The following is an 18,493-nucleotide window of genomic DNA, read 5'->3' on the forward strand; positions in this document are numbered from 1 at the left end:
TTGTTGGCAGAATATTGACTAAGAAACTGTATAATGAATAAAATTAAGCAATTACTAATTGTACAAAACATTTATTGTATGCAAAGCAATAAAAAATGAATTGTGCATTCTACAATTTTACTCTGAAGATGGAAAATTATCATATTTCAACTAAGTTGTTGGCATAATATTGAATAAGAAACTATATAATGAACAAAATAAAGCAATTGCTAGTTATACAAATTGTTTATTATATACAAAACAACTAAAAGTTTGTTGTGCATTCTACGATTACAAAAACTATGAAAATAGAAAATTATCACATCTAAAGTAAGTTGTTGCATATTTTACTTGGATTGTGATAATAAGAAGAGAAAGTTTTTTATAATGTGCATATAATAAAACCTGAGCAAAATACATGCTAAAACATTCTCATTCGGATATAACAAAATTTTATTAATTCCAATAGTTGTATATCTTGTTTGTTAGTATTTTTTTTTTATAATTATCAATAATTTTTTTGGAGTTTTCTTAATCGTTTAATTTTTATTTACCCTCCCACATCTCCCCACACCTTCCCCATCCCCAAGAATATAGTGAATTTAATCAATATAACATAATATGGTGAATTTAATCATCAATTTAACCTTTTGTCTTCTCGTTAATCGCGATTTTCATCTAAACCAATATATATATAAAATATAGTTGACTCATCATACTTGTTACATATATAGTAATGATAATGAAAACAAAAAAGTGATTAGGCGTCCTGAAGGTTGCAAAACAAAGTATCCATACAAAGTCATAATATGATGATTAATATATAGCCAGCCAACTAAGTGTTAGTTTCAAGTCCCTTTCGAAGCACCAATTCTCTCCGGGAAGTAATGATTTTTTTTTTTTTTTCCCTTTGTAGATGTGAACTAGACTCCACTACCGTAAGGTATAAACTAACAATAATGACACCAGGAGGAGTATCTACATACCTAGAAGTTATATAAATAGTAGTATCTTCCATTTCCTCTAGACTTCATTCAATGGGGAGTCAGAAATGGAAGAGGACGCAGCAGATATCAATGGGGAGTTGAGCTGAGGAAAATCAAATGAAGTGAAGCAGACATGTTACTGTAAAAGACAGGTCATGCAAGGAAAGGAAGTAACAGCAAAAGATTTACGATAAAAGTGAAGCAACACCAAGAAACAATAGAATATGTCCCCATCAGGTCCTTTATTATCTGCAAAATCAGGCCCAGGCAAATTATGCATGAGAATGCAACTTCAGCAGCTAAATTATTCTGCAGGAATAGCAGAGTGTGTTTTGTCAGAATGCAAGAAGGGCACATGATGTAATGCAAAATCCAATTCTCTAACATTCTTTACTTAAAAATCATTGGAATGCCACACAAGATTTATGTCAAGAACACCTGTAACTCAGCAGCTACGTACCCAAAAGGCTATCGTAACATGTACTACTAGCACTCTTCTTGAACCCATTCCATTGTCTGAGCATGAAACTTAAAATCCCCATTTTCTCAAGATGCTAGTAGCCCTGCACCATGATTTGCTCATCATACCAGTACATGAAAATCCCCATTCTGTTTGAGATTTTTAGGCCCCCAGACATTAGGTTAGGTCAGTAGTGCCACTCAACCTAAGGGCAGACAAAACTTTCATCGATGATCAAACTCTTTACCCCACGCTATCCTCTGTCTTTATAATAGTCCTTCAGAATCAGCCCCCCCTTGCTCAATTGCATCTACATTCTCAATACCGCCTTTTTAAAAAAAAATAATAAATAAAGAAAAAGACTAATTAATGATAGAAAAACAAATCAAAGATGTGTATTTGCAGTACTAGTAAATTCTGATATCATATGATTATTATTAAGATAAAAATAAAAATTGTTTGTGAGTCCTAAACCTTGAAGGTGGTGGGGGGTGGCAGGGTGGTGGGTTCTTTTAGGCCAACAGTTCTCTCTTCTCATAATTAAAGGCACCCACCCCTTAGTCCTCACTTAAGAAGCAAAGAAAAGCAACGCCCCATTTGCCCACTACAGCTCTCAAAGCAATGTTCCGAAGCTACTTTCTCCTCCTCTTCACATTCCTCTTCTTATCCATCTACCCACCCAAATTCCCCGCTCTGCCCCAATTACCCAACCCCGACCCGGCTCCTGTCGAAACCCAACCTTTGGCTCTCCCCACCCCATCTCCTCCCGCCACAATTCCCGCCTTCCCGGAAGAGTCCAACGTCGACGGGTGCCCGTTGGACCTCCCAGACGACCTCTTCTCCGGGGTAAAATCGGCATGCGGATCCGGGGCAAACCACCACCACGGCATGCCCGACCCGAATTCCTACTCGGGTCAGCTCCACCGTACGAGGTGCTGCCCGGTTCTTGCGGCCTGGCTCTACGCAGCTTACTCCGCAACAGCACTTCAGAGGGCCACCGGCATTGACAAGACCACCACCCCTCAAACGGCGTCGGCCCGTGAGGTTGATATGCCACTCCTCCCGGACGACTCAGAAACCTGCGTGGACAGCCTTGAAAAGGCATTGGGGAACAAAGGGGTAAATTTGGCAAAGCCTAATGAGACCTGCGATTTTGTCTACTGTTATTGTGGAATCAGGCTGCATCCCTTGAGCTGCCCCGAGGCTTTTTATGTAAATTCGCTTGGGAAGCTAGTTGGTGGTGAAAGCGTGAAGAAGCTGGAAGAAGATTGTTCAAGCAGCAGTAGTCTTAACGGCTATGCTGGGATTGCTGGCTGCTCAAAGTGCTTAAACACTCTTTATCTGGTACGCCGTCTAATTTCCCACTCTGCTCCTAGTATGTGTTTTTCAGTGTGTTTCTTTGAGGGTCGATGATTTTTTAGCTTTGCTTTTTTTTCATTGCACTGTGGGTTTTCGGAGAAATTGGGAAAGTTGGTTTGTTTGTTTGGGGGGATTTGCTTTTGCTTGCGCATGCCGTTTCCTGAGGACTGTGGTTGAATTTGAATCATGAATCTAGTTGCATTGCATGCATAGAAGCGCTTGTTTTCACGCGCTTGTGGTGGCCGGAGCCGCCGCTTATCAATTTTAGTTCACGATCAGTTTGACTAATTGTTGTACACGACCTATGTGTATATGAACGTCAAGAATGTAATTCTAATAGGATGTCTTCTCCGATGTAAAGTAGACAAAAGCGGATTACAAAGGTGTTTTTTTTTTATTTTTTTATCAGTAGAAGCGGAATTCTTGTTTGCCGTGAATTTTGTAAAATTTGCATTCATCCGTTAAATTTAGTAGTCTACACTAATTTTCCCTCAATTTCTTTATTAACTTCAGATTACCTTCTAAAGATGGGGGAGTTTTATTGTGATGATCTTGGGTAGATGAGCAAATTGCCATTTGGAATATCTCAAAACTTCAAAAGAGGTTTATTATAACCCAATGGAGGTATCAAGACCAAATGCCCAAAAAGTTTAACGTTTGTCCAAAATTTGTGTTGTTCAATGTTCAGAATGGGTGCCTTCTATGGGATGATGGACTATTTAGCAAAAATTATTTTTCTGATATTCTAATTTCCTTAATTCTCTTCCTCTTTCTAATTATGGAACTATATAGCGTCAAAATAGTAGTAATTGTTATGATGGTTTGGTTTTAATGTCACTCTAGCCGCCTATACCTACTCCAATAAGTTCCCTTTGCTAACAAATAATACTACTGCTACTTCAAATTTCTCACCTACCCACTTCTTTAAGAGCCACATATTTCCCGAACCCTCATTATATCCTTAATTACAGTAAGCAATCTATTGAGATTTCCTAACTTGTTACATCTGTAGTAATTATATCCATTTGTATGTTAGTTAATTATTGCTCTAGCTATTCTCGCGATAAAGTAATTCATCTGTAGTCTACCAAGTTTTTTAGATGGAAGGGTGTTGACATACTTGAAGCAAATCATCCAACCAAACCTAGAAATGTGCATCTTGTCATTCATGATTGGAACAGAGGAAGAATTGTTTTTTTTTTGTGCCAAGGCAAGTGGGAAGTGAGTAATGCTAAAATAGTTCACTGTTTTCTGATGTGTGAGTTTTGGGGACTTGCATTGGTAGCGCCATATGATTTTGTATTGACTTGCATGAAGATCCAATAACTAAGTGATCAATGACTCTGATGGCAGAACTATTATATGGATACGAGAGAAATCTCCTCTGAGGAGCGGCTATGGTTTCAGTTCTTGAAAAAATTAGTGCAGATCTTATTCATGGGCCACGCACGGATTGATGAACTGATCTTGGGAGCTATAGATCCCACAAAATTCTGATTGATGAACTTGTATTTGCTCAACGCAATATTAAATTCAAAAATAGCATTTCTCCAAAGTCAATAATGTGTTTGGTTATTGATGGCTTACCAATTGCAAATTGCACCATGTGCTAGTATAAATGTCAACGGCGTACACTGTGGAATCTGCTTCTGGGTTGTCTTTGTGATGTGCCAAAGTTTTGCTGGTCCTTGACTCGCAGTGTTGTTGCATTACAAAATCTAATCTTCCTGCTTGAATGTTTATACAGCTTCTTGAATGCATTGAAGCATATCAAGGGTATCTTGTATTTCTTTATTATCAAGTGTTTACGTGCTGGTTTTTGTACTGACTAATTAGTATCATTAAGTGCCTGATTAACTATTATACTGTCTGAATAAGTGCAGCTGAATGAAGACAAAGTCGGAAACGCAAGCACGTTGGAAGACAGGACAAGCAAGATGCACAACAAGGATTGCGAGCTTATGGGTCTCACATGGCTTCTCCACAAGAACAGAGCTGCTTACCTCCATACAGTTTCTGCTGTTTTGAGAGCCCTCATGTTGAGCACCGAGGGGACTTATCCACAATCCTGCACTCTCAACAGCGATGGCATGCCTCTTGCTGTCGATTCTTCGGAAATCAATGATCAATCTTCGTCGACACTTCTGCATAAATCCTTGTGCCTGTACTTCCTGCTGCTCTCTTTGTTATCCATCATGGTTGTTATGTGAGTCTCATCAGAAAGTATTAGTTAGTCTGCAGTCGCTGTCTGTACCTAAAATTGTACTCCTCGTTGAGTATATCTTCTGTACCAAATGTGCCAAATTCTTTGTACGGATGAGTGTAGTTTAGTGAAATTGTAGTTCTCGGGCAGTTTAGCAAATGGTAAATAGGCAATTAAAAGTTGAAGAGATAATTAATCCTCTTTTGACCGTCTCTGGGTTCCTGCTATGGATGTACTACTCTGGTTAACCGGAGCAAAATCTCATTTATTTGATCACGTTGTTTTGCAAGCCATGGGATGAAGTTTTCAATGTCTACATAGATTTTCAGTAGACTGATTTTCATCCATGGTAAACGGAAATTCTCCTCATGATCATTCACGTACCTCCATTTTTCGAGGGCAAAAGAAAGACATCAATGCTCTACTTAAATAAGCATATCTATGAAATAAAATAGGTAGTTGAATGTGTTTTCTAAACACAAATGTTTCCGTTTCGATTGGCTTATTTTTCAAAAATAATTTTTTCAAATACAGTGTTATAATAATACACAAACAAAAATAACTAAAAAAACATCATATTCATATAATATATCAAATATTTCTAAAACATTCATAGTAAAAGTTTTTCGTATACACTGACTGTTACAGTAAAATATTTCAAAAACATCTTAAAAAACAGTTAATCCAAACAAAGAAAACTTTGATCTACTAGAGGTGCGGACGGAGCATTTCAAATATTAGTTGTGTGTGAAAAAAATGGATATAATGCTTGTTGAAGTACATCGTTATGAACAATTAGGCTCAAATTTTTTTCCGCTTAAGGAAAGCTTTTTATGCATAATCAGCTGGAAATAAAAGGACAACACTTTCTTAAGCGCGTAGTAGATAGTACAATTTGGAAAAAAAAAACCTGGAAGCCTTTTCACCCGAAAAAGAAAAAGAAAAAGTAAAAGGCTACCACAAGTACATGGGCCTTGAGTTTACATTTTTACACATATTAAGCAAATGATGATGGTAAACGCAAGGCCAATTTGTTTGTGGATGAGTAAGCCCAAAGTTGGAATAGTCATTCGGAGCAAGGTGGGCAATTTCACAACCCAACAAAGCTAGCAATTTTTCTTGGTCAAACCCAAAAAAAAATAAAAAAATCATTTTCATGTACAAGAAATCGTGATAAGCTATCATTTTGATTTAACTAACTTCAGTTTATTTTACTTAAGATTACATTAAATTGTTAATATCTCCTCTCTTTTCTTATTAATTGCGAGAAAAAATTTTGTACAAAAAAATTATTACAACGAGAAACACAATGCACGTGCAAGGCACATGCTTCCATACTAGTATAGTAATTTTTCTTGGTCAAACCTTTCCTTAAGCTAGACAATGGCGTCCATATTTTTTATTGATAAAAATGATCATATCATCGCAACATCGGCATTAATGGCAGAAAGTACATCAAATACAAATATGATATAGATACATATAAATTTGAAAATCAAACCACAAAAACATTTGTTGATAATCCTCAGAGGCAGGGTGGTCTTCAACTTTTTCCATCGCAACCTGCATGTTGTTTAGGTTGCATTTCTTGGCTAAGCCCTTCTTGCATTTTGCAACCTTTCTTCCCATTTATACCTCATTACTGTGCTACGGTGCTTCACTTCTTCCTCACTTCAAAGTCTTGGCTTCTCTTAGAGTTTTTCTCTGGCCGTTTTCCTCTGATTTTATTAGCTACTCATCTCTTTGATGGCTGCCAACTCTGATCCTCTGGTCGTTGGCCGAGTCATTGGTGATGTGGTTGAGATGTTTGTGCCATCAGTGAGCATGTCTCTTTGCTTTGATGACCAAAAAAAAAAAAAAAGAATGTCACCAATTGCCACTTCCAGAAGATACATCCAATCCATACAATGCTCGACGGAAACGAAAATCAAGTAGCTAGGTTGATCTGTAGTAATAGTAAGAAATAATTAATTCCCACTGTCGATGGAGATTAAATAAACACAGTAATGGTATTAAATTCAATATTATAGATTATACATGTTCAACAAAAACAAAAACAATCATTGTCTACCAATGGACAGAGTAGATAAATTCAACTAAGGGCTATTTAATTAGTATGCTTAATATTTTGAACGGGTTATATGAGTTGGATAGGTACATCACTTTAAAGTGCAAGAACTAACTTGAGAGAATTTTGGGTCCTAGTCGTGATTTTCGTCTATAATCGTTTGCCAAAGATGGAATGGTGATAAATTGAAAAGGATCGAATAACATTCGCGCAAGCAAAAACAGCTTTAGGTGAAGGAATAAGGACTAGCAAGAATTTGCTAATTGTCATAGAGTTCACGGGGCTTCTGCGCAGTCAAGGGCTAATTCCTAAACCAAAATTCAAAATTGTATACATGTTTCTACGGATTTCTTAGAAGCATACTTCCGAACCACGATATATTATGGACATCAATTCTAGTAATATAATCCATACCCAAATTAATCCTCGTTTTGATCTAATAAGCTATAATTCCACGTATTAGTTATTAAATGGAAACAAAGACAGGAAAAGTATGGTGTGCTTAACATGTCCTAATTAATCCTGAAAGCCAACGTTTATTTGTATATAATTAATTTCTATGCTCACTCCACGGTGAGCAAGTCAAATATGCACTTGAACAATTTATTGTCCTCATTTAGGATAGGGACGTACAATTGAATGTCTCTAGTATTATGGATGGCGTGAATGGATTATGATTATGCAACATTCCTACCAGAAATGGTGCTCAACTTGCGTGGCTCTCTAGTAAAGCACAGGATATACTGTTTTGAAGGGGGAAAAAAAATCAGAAGTTCCACTAGAATGCTATTTACAATTACAATATAAGGAAACCTTTATATTATGGGTGTAATCGAGTCGAATCGAACTCGAATAGTGCACTACTCGAGCTCGATTCGAGTTAAAAACCTTGGACTCGAATTCGTCGAACTCTTGAAAGTCAAACTCGAGTTCGAATTCGATTTTATTTTGCATTACTCAAGTTTGAACTCGATCTCATGCTTATCAAGCCCAATCAAATATAATCGAGCCTAATCGAGTTTAAGAAATATAAGCTTATATTTTATATAATTTTAAACAAGGAACAAAATAGACATTTTATATTAAAAAATTAAAAAAAAACATATATATTTGAAGTTCGATTAAACTTGATAAGGTTTCGAACTTCACATATTAATCTCGAGCTTGACTCATCAAATAGCTCAAGCAACACGATCTTGATCAATGCGAGTTTGAACTCGAGTTTTGACCAAACAAACTTGTGAGCTACTCGATTAAGCTCCACTCGTTTGCACCCCTACTTGCTTCAATCTGACCATGCAAAAGGTATCCAAGAGGACAATGTCATAAATTAAACAAAAGATTAACTTTTTTTCACATTTATTAAAGGAAGCGCCATTTCGCTTCCCATCTTCAGCTCCCTTAAGAAATCCCCTTACTAAACCTCACCCCAAAATTATGACATGTGTCACAATTCACGATCTCACTTAAACTACCCAAAGTCTAAAACACTACTCGTCTCTTATCTCGGAGATTACTAAACAACTAACGAGAAATCACATGAAACAAAAATCTATAAATCCTAAATCGAAAATTATTCCTTCTTAGCATGACTTGTCACAACTAATTATATTATCATTACAAAACTTCACTACAAGTCCAAAATTCCACTTCCAAACTTCTACTAACCCTAAATCATTTGTTTGGATATACTATATCACAAACTATAGTAGATTATTGAAGAATCCCTAAAGGAAGTTATTGAAGCATCCCCGAGGAAGATAACAAGTAGCATGACCAATAATATGAATACCAATTATATTTACCTTGTACGTTTCATTTTAAAAAAAAAATCCTTAATTGAAATTCTTTACTGAACAGTTATGTTCTTGAATTACGTGAAGATTGCTAATCAAAGTAATATACCACTTTTGAATGATAACAAAATGGAAATACATGAAATAAACATGTTTTATTAGTCAAAAATTTAAAAATTTTGTTAAAGAGAGAATCCATAGCACAATGGCTAAGAGGTAGGAATAGTTGTTGGGGCAGGGGATAGGGTAGGGCAAGAGGTGAGAGAGTATACTCTCGTCCCATCCCCCACCCCGCCATCTATTAAAAAAATCATATATATATATATATGTATGTATGTATGTATATATAATTTAATTAATTATAAACTTATAATAATGATATTATTAGTTATAAGTATTATATAATGTATATTAGTATATATAATATAATTAATATTATCAATTATACTAATAATTCCACATGCATACTAATAGAAATTATTAATTAATTATACTGAATTTACTAATACATTTATACATTACTTTTATTAGCCCTCATGGGGGAAGCGAGATGGGATGGGGGGAGTGGGGTGCAGGGAGCAAGGTGGGGGGGGGGGGGAGGGAGTAATGGGCAGCAAGTCCAGAAAGATACTTGAGTTTGACTCGACATGCAGGAAAGATACTTGAATTCGAGCTCGATGTATTGCTCACAAAACTCGAGTTCGACTTGCATAAACTCGAGTCAATATGAGTTTTATCGAGTTTGAGTCAGAGAGATTTGCGAATTTCATTTTTCTTAACAATTTTTTAGCAAAAAAAAATTGTTGCCTTTGAAAATTTTCATATAATCTGAAACATTTCGTAAATTCAACCACTCTTTTGGACACAAAGGTAATTTCATAATAATAATAATATATTAAAGAATTAAAATTAAAAAACTCAATAAGGCTCGACGAGCTTTCAATCCTTACTATTGGATACTCGAACTCGACTTGCTAGACTTATTGAGTTACTAGAACTCGACTCAAATTCGGTTAACTCGAGTCCGAGTCGAGTTTTTGACCCTGCTCACGAGCAGTTCGATTCAATTACAACCCTACTTTATATTCCATATTGCACAAAATTATGACACAATTATAACATCACATATTCAACAAAAAAAAAATTTATTATTTAACTAATCATGTCACTAACGATTTGAGATCAAACTGTTCGTTAAGAACTCGGTTCTTTTACAATCCAAATCATCACAAGCTATCATTTGTCAGAAAGATCTTTTTATTTCACTAGCTTCAGTGGGCGAATCATCTCATTATCTTCATGATCAAGAATCTGCAAAAACAAATACCCAATATCACGAAAGACCCAGGGAAAGAAATTATATTAAACGACCATAGAAAAAGCTACTGGTCAAATGATTAAATCATGCTAGTAGATCAAAGTTGATCGCAGACTTACATGGCAATGGTACAGATAATTGGGTTCTACAGTGGCATCAAAAGGATAAGGTACGTCATTTTCCACCAGATTAAACTTAACCACCACCGTAGTTTGGTAGCCAGGTTCAATCTTGACCACATTTTTCCATGTTTTCTCATACGCTGGAATATCCAGCAAACTTCCTGTGGCATGGGATGTCACATTGCAGGCAATAGCATCATTTTTCACCTTCATGCATGTTGTAAATCCAGCCAAATCCACCAATTGCTGTACTTTAATTGCTTGAAACTCAGCCAAATGAAGATGCAGAGGATGATTATCCCCAGTCAAGTTTATCACCTCCCACACCTCAGTACTTCCAGATTTTGGTGTTTCTGTCGCAGGGTCTACTAATCTCTTGCCATTTATTAATAGGTGTGTAGGGTTCCCTGTGGAGCTCTGGTACTCATACATGACTATGTACCTCTTAGTTGTTGCTTCAGTGATTGAACTGGTAGCATAAGTTTTTAGACCTTGTGGAACACTTGATTTATCATAAGGAACTGGAGCCTCTGGCTTGATAATAAACTTCATAACCTTGCTAGTAAGTTGATCCGGAGAAGTACCGTTGGGATAGGGGTAAGGAGCATCATTAGTCAACATGATTTCGCTAGCCTTTGCCAATGAAAAGTCAACCACAACATCAAAAATCTCAGCTGGTGCTATGAGAATGTTCGATGAGGTCACAGGAGATGGAAGATATGATGTATCGGAGCCGACAATGATAAATTCGAGGCCATTTGTCAAGGAGAGACTGAGATATCTGGCATTGGAGGCGTTGATTATCCGAAATCTATACTTTCTCGGTTGTACCTTGAGGCACGGCCACGCCTTACCATTAACAATCATTGCATCACCAAAGTATTCTGGTTGCCACTGGGGGTGGATTGTGGGATTGTCACCAGTGTAATTCATGTACAATGATCCGTCCATGTAGAAGCTACGATCGAAGATCATGAGATGTCGGTCGAATTCAGGGCCGGAAGGAAGGTTTAATTTAGCTTCTAAGGCTGGATCCTTGATAACAAAAGGTGCAATTAGGCCGGCTAGGAGGTTAACACGAGTTAAACCAAGGGCATGATCATGGTACCATAAATTTCCAGCATGTTGTACGTTAGGGTACATGTATGTTGATTGGGTCCATTTGGGTCCGTTCTCGCGAAAATTGGCCGTAAACCATGCTAGAGCGTTGCCGTCGCTTTGCGGTGGGTGGATTCCTCCGTGAAGATGGACCACGGTAGGGACACCTCCATTTTTGGGTATGGCAGTCGCGATCGTAGGATCCCAGGGAAGTATGTGATGATCAGGTAGATAATTTAGCCAGGTGACATAAGTTGGTACTCCTTGGATGGCCTCTATTTGTGGACCTGGAACCGTTGCTGCTGCTGCCGATGTTCCATAAGCAAAGACAGTTGTTGGAGGAAAATCACGATGAAATTTCTGCAAAAGGAACCATATGTTATAATATTTGAGAAAGTTATCAAACATATGGTAGAGTTAATTGATGCAACATAAGAGCACAAAAATATTGTCGTCGACTTTGTTTCCAAATATGGTTTCTTGATAGTTGACCTATTACTCAATTCAAAAGGGCAGTCATTTTTCGAAAAGGTACAAACTTTGTGTAAACAGATGGTTGTCGTCTTGATAAAATACATAGTTATAGACACAAGAAATCCATCTTGAGATTACTATGATGCTTGGTGCGTTAGTGAATTTATCAAAGACTTGTTTTAATTCTTGAGATGTACTATTAGAGATGAAAAGTTCACGTACCCAAGTGGTTTTGTACATTCCAATAGTCAGTTTTCCTGGTTTTGGTGCACCGTAACTAGGGGTGTAGCCCAGTAGCTTAGGAATTTGTGGAAGTTCATCCACGTACATTTGCAAAGAAGCAGCTATCTGATGAAGCGTTGCTTCCGTTACCGGTGGAGGTCGTACTTCTGCGGCACCGATGATACTCAAGACCATAAACAAGCTTAATAAACCGATCACTTTTGGAGAAATTAAAACCTTCGAGGAGCCCATTGAAGATCCTGTGACAAATCATGAAATTTCACATATTAGTGAAACAACAGCTTAAAAAAATTCTTGATTATAAATAGAGAGCCGACTATGCCAAAGTTTTTCCTTCACAAAGGGATAAACTTCAAGAAAAAGGCAGTTCTTTTTTACGAAATCACCTTACTTTTCCAACAAATAATGACCAGCTTTCGCTATTCGAAAACAGCATTAAGTTGAGTGATTAATCAGTCTAAACACAAAATACCTACACCTTGGGATGATAATCGTGTCAGTATATGTGATCATTGTCACGACGACAATGGTCAAAAATTTGATCTCACCATTTCAGACTACAAGAGGGATTTCATCATCATCAACTTACCTCGATGAACAAATAGAAAAAGAGAGAAAATGAAGGGTTGATGAAATAAAAAAGAGTGTGGAGAGCACAAGTTCGAATGACTAATTGGTCTACAAATGCACTCATCATCTTCCCCCATATATACACAAGTGAAGCAAAGGCACAAAGTCCACACACACACGTTAAAAACTTTTTTTTTTTTTTTTTTAAAAGTTGCTTGTGCTCAAAACGCGTTGCATATTGAATCTAAGGAAAATCGAAATTTGGTTAGTCAAAACCTGGCTATTTCAGCTTTGAGTATTAAAATTAGTTTCTGGTTTTGGAATTAACCCTACGCAGATATGTCCAATTGTAGGCTAACTAATCAAGATCACGATCTAAGTTTTGTCTACTTTTTTTTTTTTTTGATGAGATGGATCACATTAATTCGATTTTAAATATTAGCAAGGATTATGACGTCCATTAAGTTGGATGGAACCTTCCATTATTATTGAAAAGGGCTTGTAAATATAGCGACCGGCACTTGGAAAAAGAAAAGAAAGGAAACAAATTTTCCAAAATTTTTTTTGTCTAGATTGTGGTTTTTTACAACAAAATTTTTATATTTTTTGTGAACACATTTTTTAATTATCTTTTTATCTCACTATATCTAATCGTTACAGTGCATTTTTTTTTTTTTACAAAACTCCTAAAAATAGCAATTTAATTGGGCAAATATAGTTGACAACAGGGCAACTAAAAAGTAATTGGATTTATAAGGTTTCAAATATAGTTGACAACAGGGCAAGAAACTTTTTCGACTTCTTTTTTTAAACCATCATGCCTCAATTTTCCTCCAAAAGGTTGACAATTAATCGGAGACAGAGTCTCATGCCTCTTTTAAGGGTCCACAAGTAGGAAAGACGAAGTCGTCGGAAATACACCGAATCCGGGCAAACCATGGAGTATGTGACAATAATTGGCAAACTTTGGTCTTTAATGATTTGAAGTTTTACCAAAAAAAAAAAAAGTTTTAAATAATCAACTGGTAAGTTCCAATAGTATACATTATAAATCATTCAATCATTTTCTTCTATTCTTTTACCAAAGAGATTAGGTATAAAAGGTAATTGTTTGGATTGTAAGTTATTTGAGATATTTTTACTGTAGTACTTTTTGTGATGTGATGTATGTGAGATAAAAAGGTGTATTAGAAATTGTAATGATGATGTAAGCAAATATATTTGGGAAAATAATCAGCTGTCCAAACAAAATTTTGATAAGTATTGTAAAAAAAGTTGTGAAGGTAGATATAGTGTAGAAAGTACAATTTGAAATAAAAAACAGAAGTCTTTTAATTTTTTTTTTTAAAAAAAAAAAAAAGAAAGAAAGAAAAAGAAAGGCTACCATGGGGGTATGGCCCTTGAGAGTTGAGACCACCTTGATAGCCATGTTGAGCAGACGATATTGATAAACATAAGCTCAATTCATTTGTAGACGAGTAAGCTCAATATTTGAATGCTAATTCGGAGAAAAGTTGGCCATTTCACAACCCAAAAGAGGCGGCAAGTTTTCTTGGTCAAACCTTTCCTTTAGCTAGACAAAGGCGTCCACGCTTTTATTATTAAAAAAAAATGATTACATTAAACACGAATATGATACAGATACATATAAATTTAAATATCAATCGATACAACTGATCTGAATAGTAACAAACATGACAATAGCATTGAAACTTCCATAAGGGTATTTTCATACAAATGAATAAATAAATGCAAAAGTTTTAGATCATATTCAATAAACGTAAGAAGTTTTAGATAAAGAAACAGTTTCAAATCTAAAGAGAAATTTAGATTTGATTCAATAAACATGAGAAGTTTTAAATTTATGAAATCTCTTATTATATCTCACAAAATAAATGACCAAAAAAAAGCTTCTCACAACGTCGTCCATGTTCAATATAAAATCTAAAAACAAATTCCAAGGACTATGAAGTTTTCGAGATTATGAACATGAAATTATGCCTGAACATGATCGAAATGCATACTTTCCCAAGGTTTCCTCTTAATGGGTCTCTATTTTTCCCATTCCTTATGAATTGGCTCTCTACGTTTCTTTCTCTACTTTCCATTTCTTCATTTAAGTATCCAAATTGCCTAAATTGCCAAAGCTAGTTATAGACTTAGTATTATAACAGTTACAACTATTTCAACAGAAGATAACATTATTAAATTAGCTCATGGCATTTACTGATTGTTATTTAGAATTTGAAAATTCAATTATGAACAATTGTGATTCTTGTAATTCTGATTTCCAGTATGATAGCTCGGGATTACATAAGTTAATGTAATTCTGATTATCCAAGTAGGTATAACTTTTTCTAACGAATAAAAAGACCTTGCCATTCTTTCACCTCAATGAAGAATGAACTTCAAGGTTTTGCTCTTTTCGACGTCAGTCTATATGAAAATCATTACCTCAAAGATCTTTTACTGATGTGTTTTACAGTTTTGATGATGTAGACAACAGTGAAAATCACAACAAGGATTGCAATTTCGCTATTAACACGAATGAGAATTTAGGACTTATATTGCAATTTCTATATATATATTTTGTCTTTTTCTTTATTCTTCCAGCAACTCACCATATAAATCAGCCGATTCAATCCAAGGAAAAAGTTAAATTTGAGTTGTTCAGATTCACATAATACAAAACTAACAAATAAATGGATCCCACCATATTGAACCCTAGCGGAAGAAGAGCCAAACCGTGTTAATGTTTTCCCCCAACAAACTAATAAAACATGCAATTTTTTTCCTTTTTTGCAAATAATCTATCAGATCCTGCCCAAGTGATCTACTTCTTACTGTCTTGTATGTATCGTCCTGTAAACAGTCGCAGATATCAGAGCCAAACCGTGTTAATCTAATCACCTTTTGCATTTTGCAACGTTTCTTCCTCATCAACGTGCTACGGTGCTTCACTACTTCCTCACTTCAAAATTTTGGCTTTTCTTGAAGTATTTCTCTAGCCATTGTCCTCTGATTTTATAAGCTGATAGTCTCTTTGATGGCTGTCAACTCTGATCCCCTGGTCGTCTTCCAATTCATCGGTGATGTGGTTGAGATGTTTGAGCCATCAGTGAGCATGTCTCTTTACTTTGATGACAAGAATGTCACCAATGGCTCTGATGTCAAGCCATCTCTTGCTGCTTCTGCTCCTCTAGTCACCATCGGTGGAGAACCTGGTAAATTCTACACTTTGGTAAACATCTTCCTTCACTCTATAACCTTGTCTTTATACTTTGTCAATATTTTTCTAGGACTTTCGATCATCAACCTTCTTTTTTTTCTGTTTTTTGTTTGTTTTTTTCTCTTAAGAAACCCTTTTTTGGCGGATGATCCATACAAATGCGGGTTTCTTATGTCTAGATCAAATGCATGCTGCTTTTCTTTTGTTGAGATTATTATTAAATCTTCCGTAAATTTTATTGGTCCAGGTGATGATAGATCCCGATGACCCTAGTCCAAGCGAGCCAACCCTGAGAGAGTGGGCGCACTGGTAAGTACTCCCTCTGTCCCAAAAACTTTGTCGTGCTTTGGGAGCTGAACGTTTTATGCACAGTGTTAAGTTTCAGATTTGTTTTCCGATTTTGCCACTAGAATGTGTGGTCATTAGTGGTTAAGGAGACAAAAATGACATGTGGGGCCAAAACTACTTACAAGAAATGCAATCCGCCAACAGAGAGTGATTCTCACGCATCACTTTAAACCTTGTGTGTATCTCACGGATGTCTTGCAACTTGAGTTGAGAGCAAATGAAAATCAAAGGGCCCCACTAATAAAAGTGAAGAGTGAGGGAATCTTGAAGGGTAAAAATTGAAGCAAGAGAATTTTTGTTTTCCATTTTGAGTATGTGACAAACATTTTGGGACAGACCAAAATGGAAAGCATGACAGTTTCAATGGGACGGAGGGAGTAAAACTTATGAGGGATTTACAAAATTCAATTCTTTTTTAGCGTTTTGGTTTTTTTTCCTGTTTTCCATCTTTTAGCTTTTGATCATTTTGTAATTTATTACTCCTAGCCTAATTTCATCGATTTTGAAATTTTTTTTCCATCGCACTCTGTGCATCACAGGATTGTAACTGACATCCCAGGCGGCAGTATTGCTTCTCAAGGTGAAACTCTGCAATATCTAGTCTTAGTACGTAGCACAACCTATACATGATAAATGCATCTGAACCTGTCAATTAAAAAAGGGAGAAATATCTTTCACCACCCCGTGCGTGCATGCATGCAAGAGATCAATAGCCATAGATTATCTTTTGTTAATTTTTCCTATATAATCTTTTCTTGTTTAATTGGAAGTTATCACAAGATCACTCTTGATCTAGAGGAAAAATGGCTTTACTGCCACCCTTGATTTCTTGATCATGATCATCAGTTTCGCCCATCACGTAACATGTTAGGGAGCAAAGAAAACATATATACGCACTCGCGCGCGCACGTACTATCCCTCTCGTGCATTTCTCCCAAACCCTAAGAACTGATCTGTATATTTCAAAAAGAGCAACGGAGCCAATTGTCACATCCCATTTTGCATAGACGTAAGAAAACTTCTGAAACAGGAACCGAAACCTTTTACTGAACCCTTAGCGATCACTGATTAAATTTTTAGGGTTTTGTGTACATCTTGATTTTGTAAATCACCCAAGTACATGAACGGATTTGGAAAACAAGGAAATTAAGGTGAAGCAAGAAGCTTTGAAAGTTCAGTTGCATTTCATGTATTCCTAAGAGACACTTGCCATAGACTTAGCGAAAGAAGCCTGTAAAGTTAACATGTCAATATTTCCTTATCGTTCTCGAAGGAAATGAAAATCAAGTAGGTTAATCTCTGTAGAACTAAGTACGAAATAATTTCCACTGTCATTAGTGGAGATCAAATAAATATTGTAGTGGTATTAAATTCAATATTATAGATTAAATACACATTCAAAAACTAAAATGTTTTAGTTTTTAATGATCTGAAGTTTCAAATAATCGGCCTGAAGTTCCAAGAGTATACATTATAAATCATTCAATCATTTTCTTCTACTATTTTATCAAAGAGATTAGGTATAAAACACAGATGGTGAAAACTTTTCCTTCAGAATTAATCCTCAGATTGATTGATTGACTGACTGACATTTTTGTAAGCATTGTTAAAAAATATATATATATATATATATATATATATATATGTGTGTGTGTGAAGGTAGATATAGTGATATGAAGAAACTGCATCCTTAAATGTGTAACCGAGATTAGAACTATTTGTGACATTGCATTTTACCCCTTTTCTTTTTCTTTACTTTTTAGTTTATTTTGGTTCACACACTCTTTTTTCCCTTATTCTTCTTTTTTTAAAGAAGATCAATAGTGATTTAATTTCTTGTCTTGTTCAGAGACATAACTAAGATATATAATGCACAAAATGGAAGAAAAAAGAAGTAGATTAAGCTTGAAATGGATTGTCAAAACCTACCACCATTTGCGTTGTCGGTGGTTGTACATCGAAAGATACATGGGATAACTAGATCAAAGGACATGAAGCAGCATAAAACTAAAGGAACCCGAAAACTTAGAAACTATAAAATGAATTAAATGGAGAAGTAGATACATCAGTCAAGTGTCCAGCTACGTGCATGCATACAATAATGTGTGTGTGTGTATATATAGTTTATATGCACGTAACCATACATGTAAAATCCAGCTTTTTGGTTTTCTTTATTGTTTCGATTTTAACGTATATACTTTTTTAATTCGGTGGTGCTTAGGAATCGAAGCTTCCTTTTC

General features: G+C 35.7%; 3 protein-coding genes across 3 annotated transcripts; 2 read left to right on the plus strand and 1 right to left on the minus strand.

Moving 5' to 3' along the window:
- The first annotated feature begins 1,934 nt into the window (after positions 1–1,934).
- LOC113767992 (uncharacterized GPI-anchored protein At4g28100) lies at positions 1,935–5,199 on the plus strand. The gene is made up of 2 exons (XM_027312202.1): positions 1,935–2,769; positions 4,668–5,199. Exons 1-2 carry the CDS (start codon positions 2,047–2,049, stop codon positions 4,992–4,994), a joined length of 1,050 nt encoding a protein of 349 aa, XP_027168003.1. The 5' UTR covers positions 1,935–2,046; the 3' UTR covers positions 4,995–5,199.
- A 4,909-nt stretch (positions 5,200–10,108) lies between these two features.
- On the minus strand, positions 10,109–12,337 carry LOC113767961 (multicopper oxidase LPR1 homolog 1-like). The gene is made up of 3 exons (XM_027312167.1): positions 12,086–12,337; positions 10,289–11,749; positions 10,109–10,162 (listed from the first exon to the last, which is right to left on the minus strand). The coding sequence occupies exons 1-3, from the start codon at positions 12,335–12,337 to the stop codon at positions 10,109–10,111; spliced, it is 1,767 nt and encodes a 588-aa protein (XP_027167968.1).
- Positions 12,338–15,722: 3,385 nt separating this feature from the next.
- LOC113767962 (protein MOTHER of FT and TFL1) lies at positions 15,723–16,883 on the plus strand. The gene is made up of 3 exons (XM_027312168.1): positions 15,723–15,917; positions 16,153–16,214; positions 16,793–16,883. The coding sequence occupies exons 1-3, from the start codon at positions 15,723–15,725 to the stop codon at positions 16,881–16,883; spliced, it is 348 nt and encodes a 115-aa protein (XP_027167969.1).
- The last annotated feature ends 1,610 nt before the right edge of the window (positions 16,884–18,493 follow it).

The sequence above is a fragment of the Coffea eugenioides genome, chromosome 4 (genome assembly GCF_003713205.1).
Source record: "Coffea eugenioides isolate CCC68of chromosome 4, Ceug_1.0, whole genome shotgun sequence".
NCBI classification, from domain to species: Eukaryota; Viridiplantae; Streptophyta; class Magnoliopsida; order Gentianales; family Rubiaceae; genus Coffea; species Coffea eugenioides.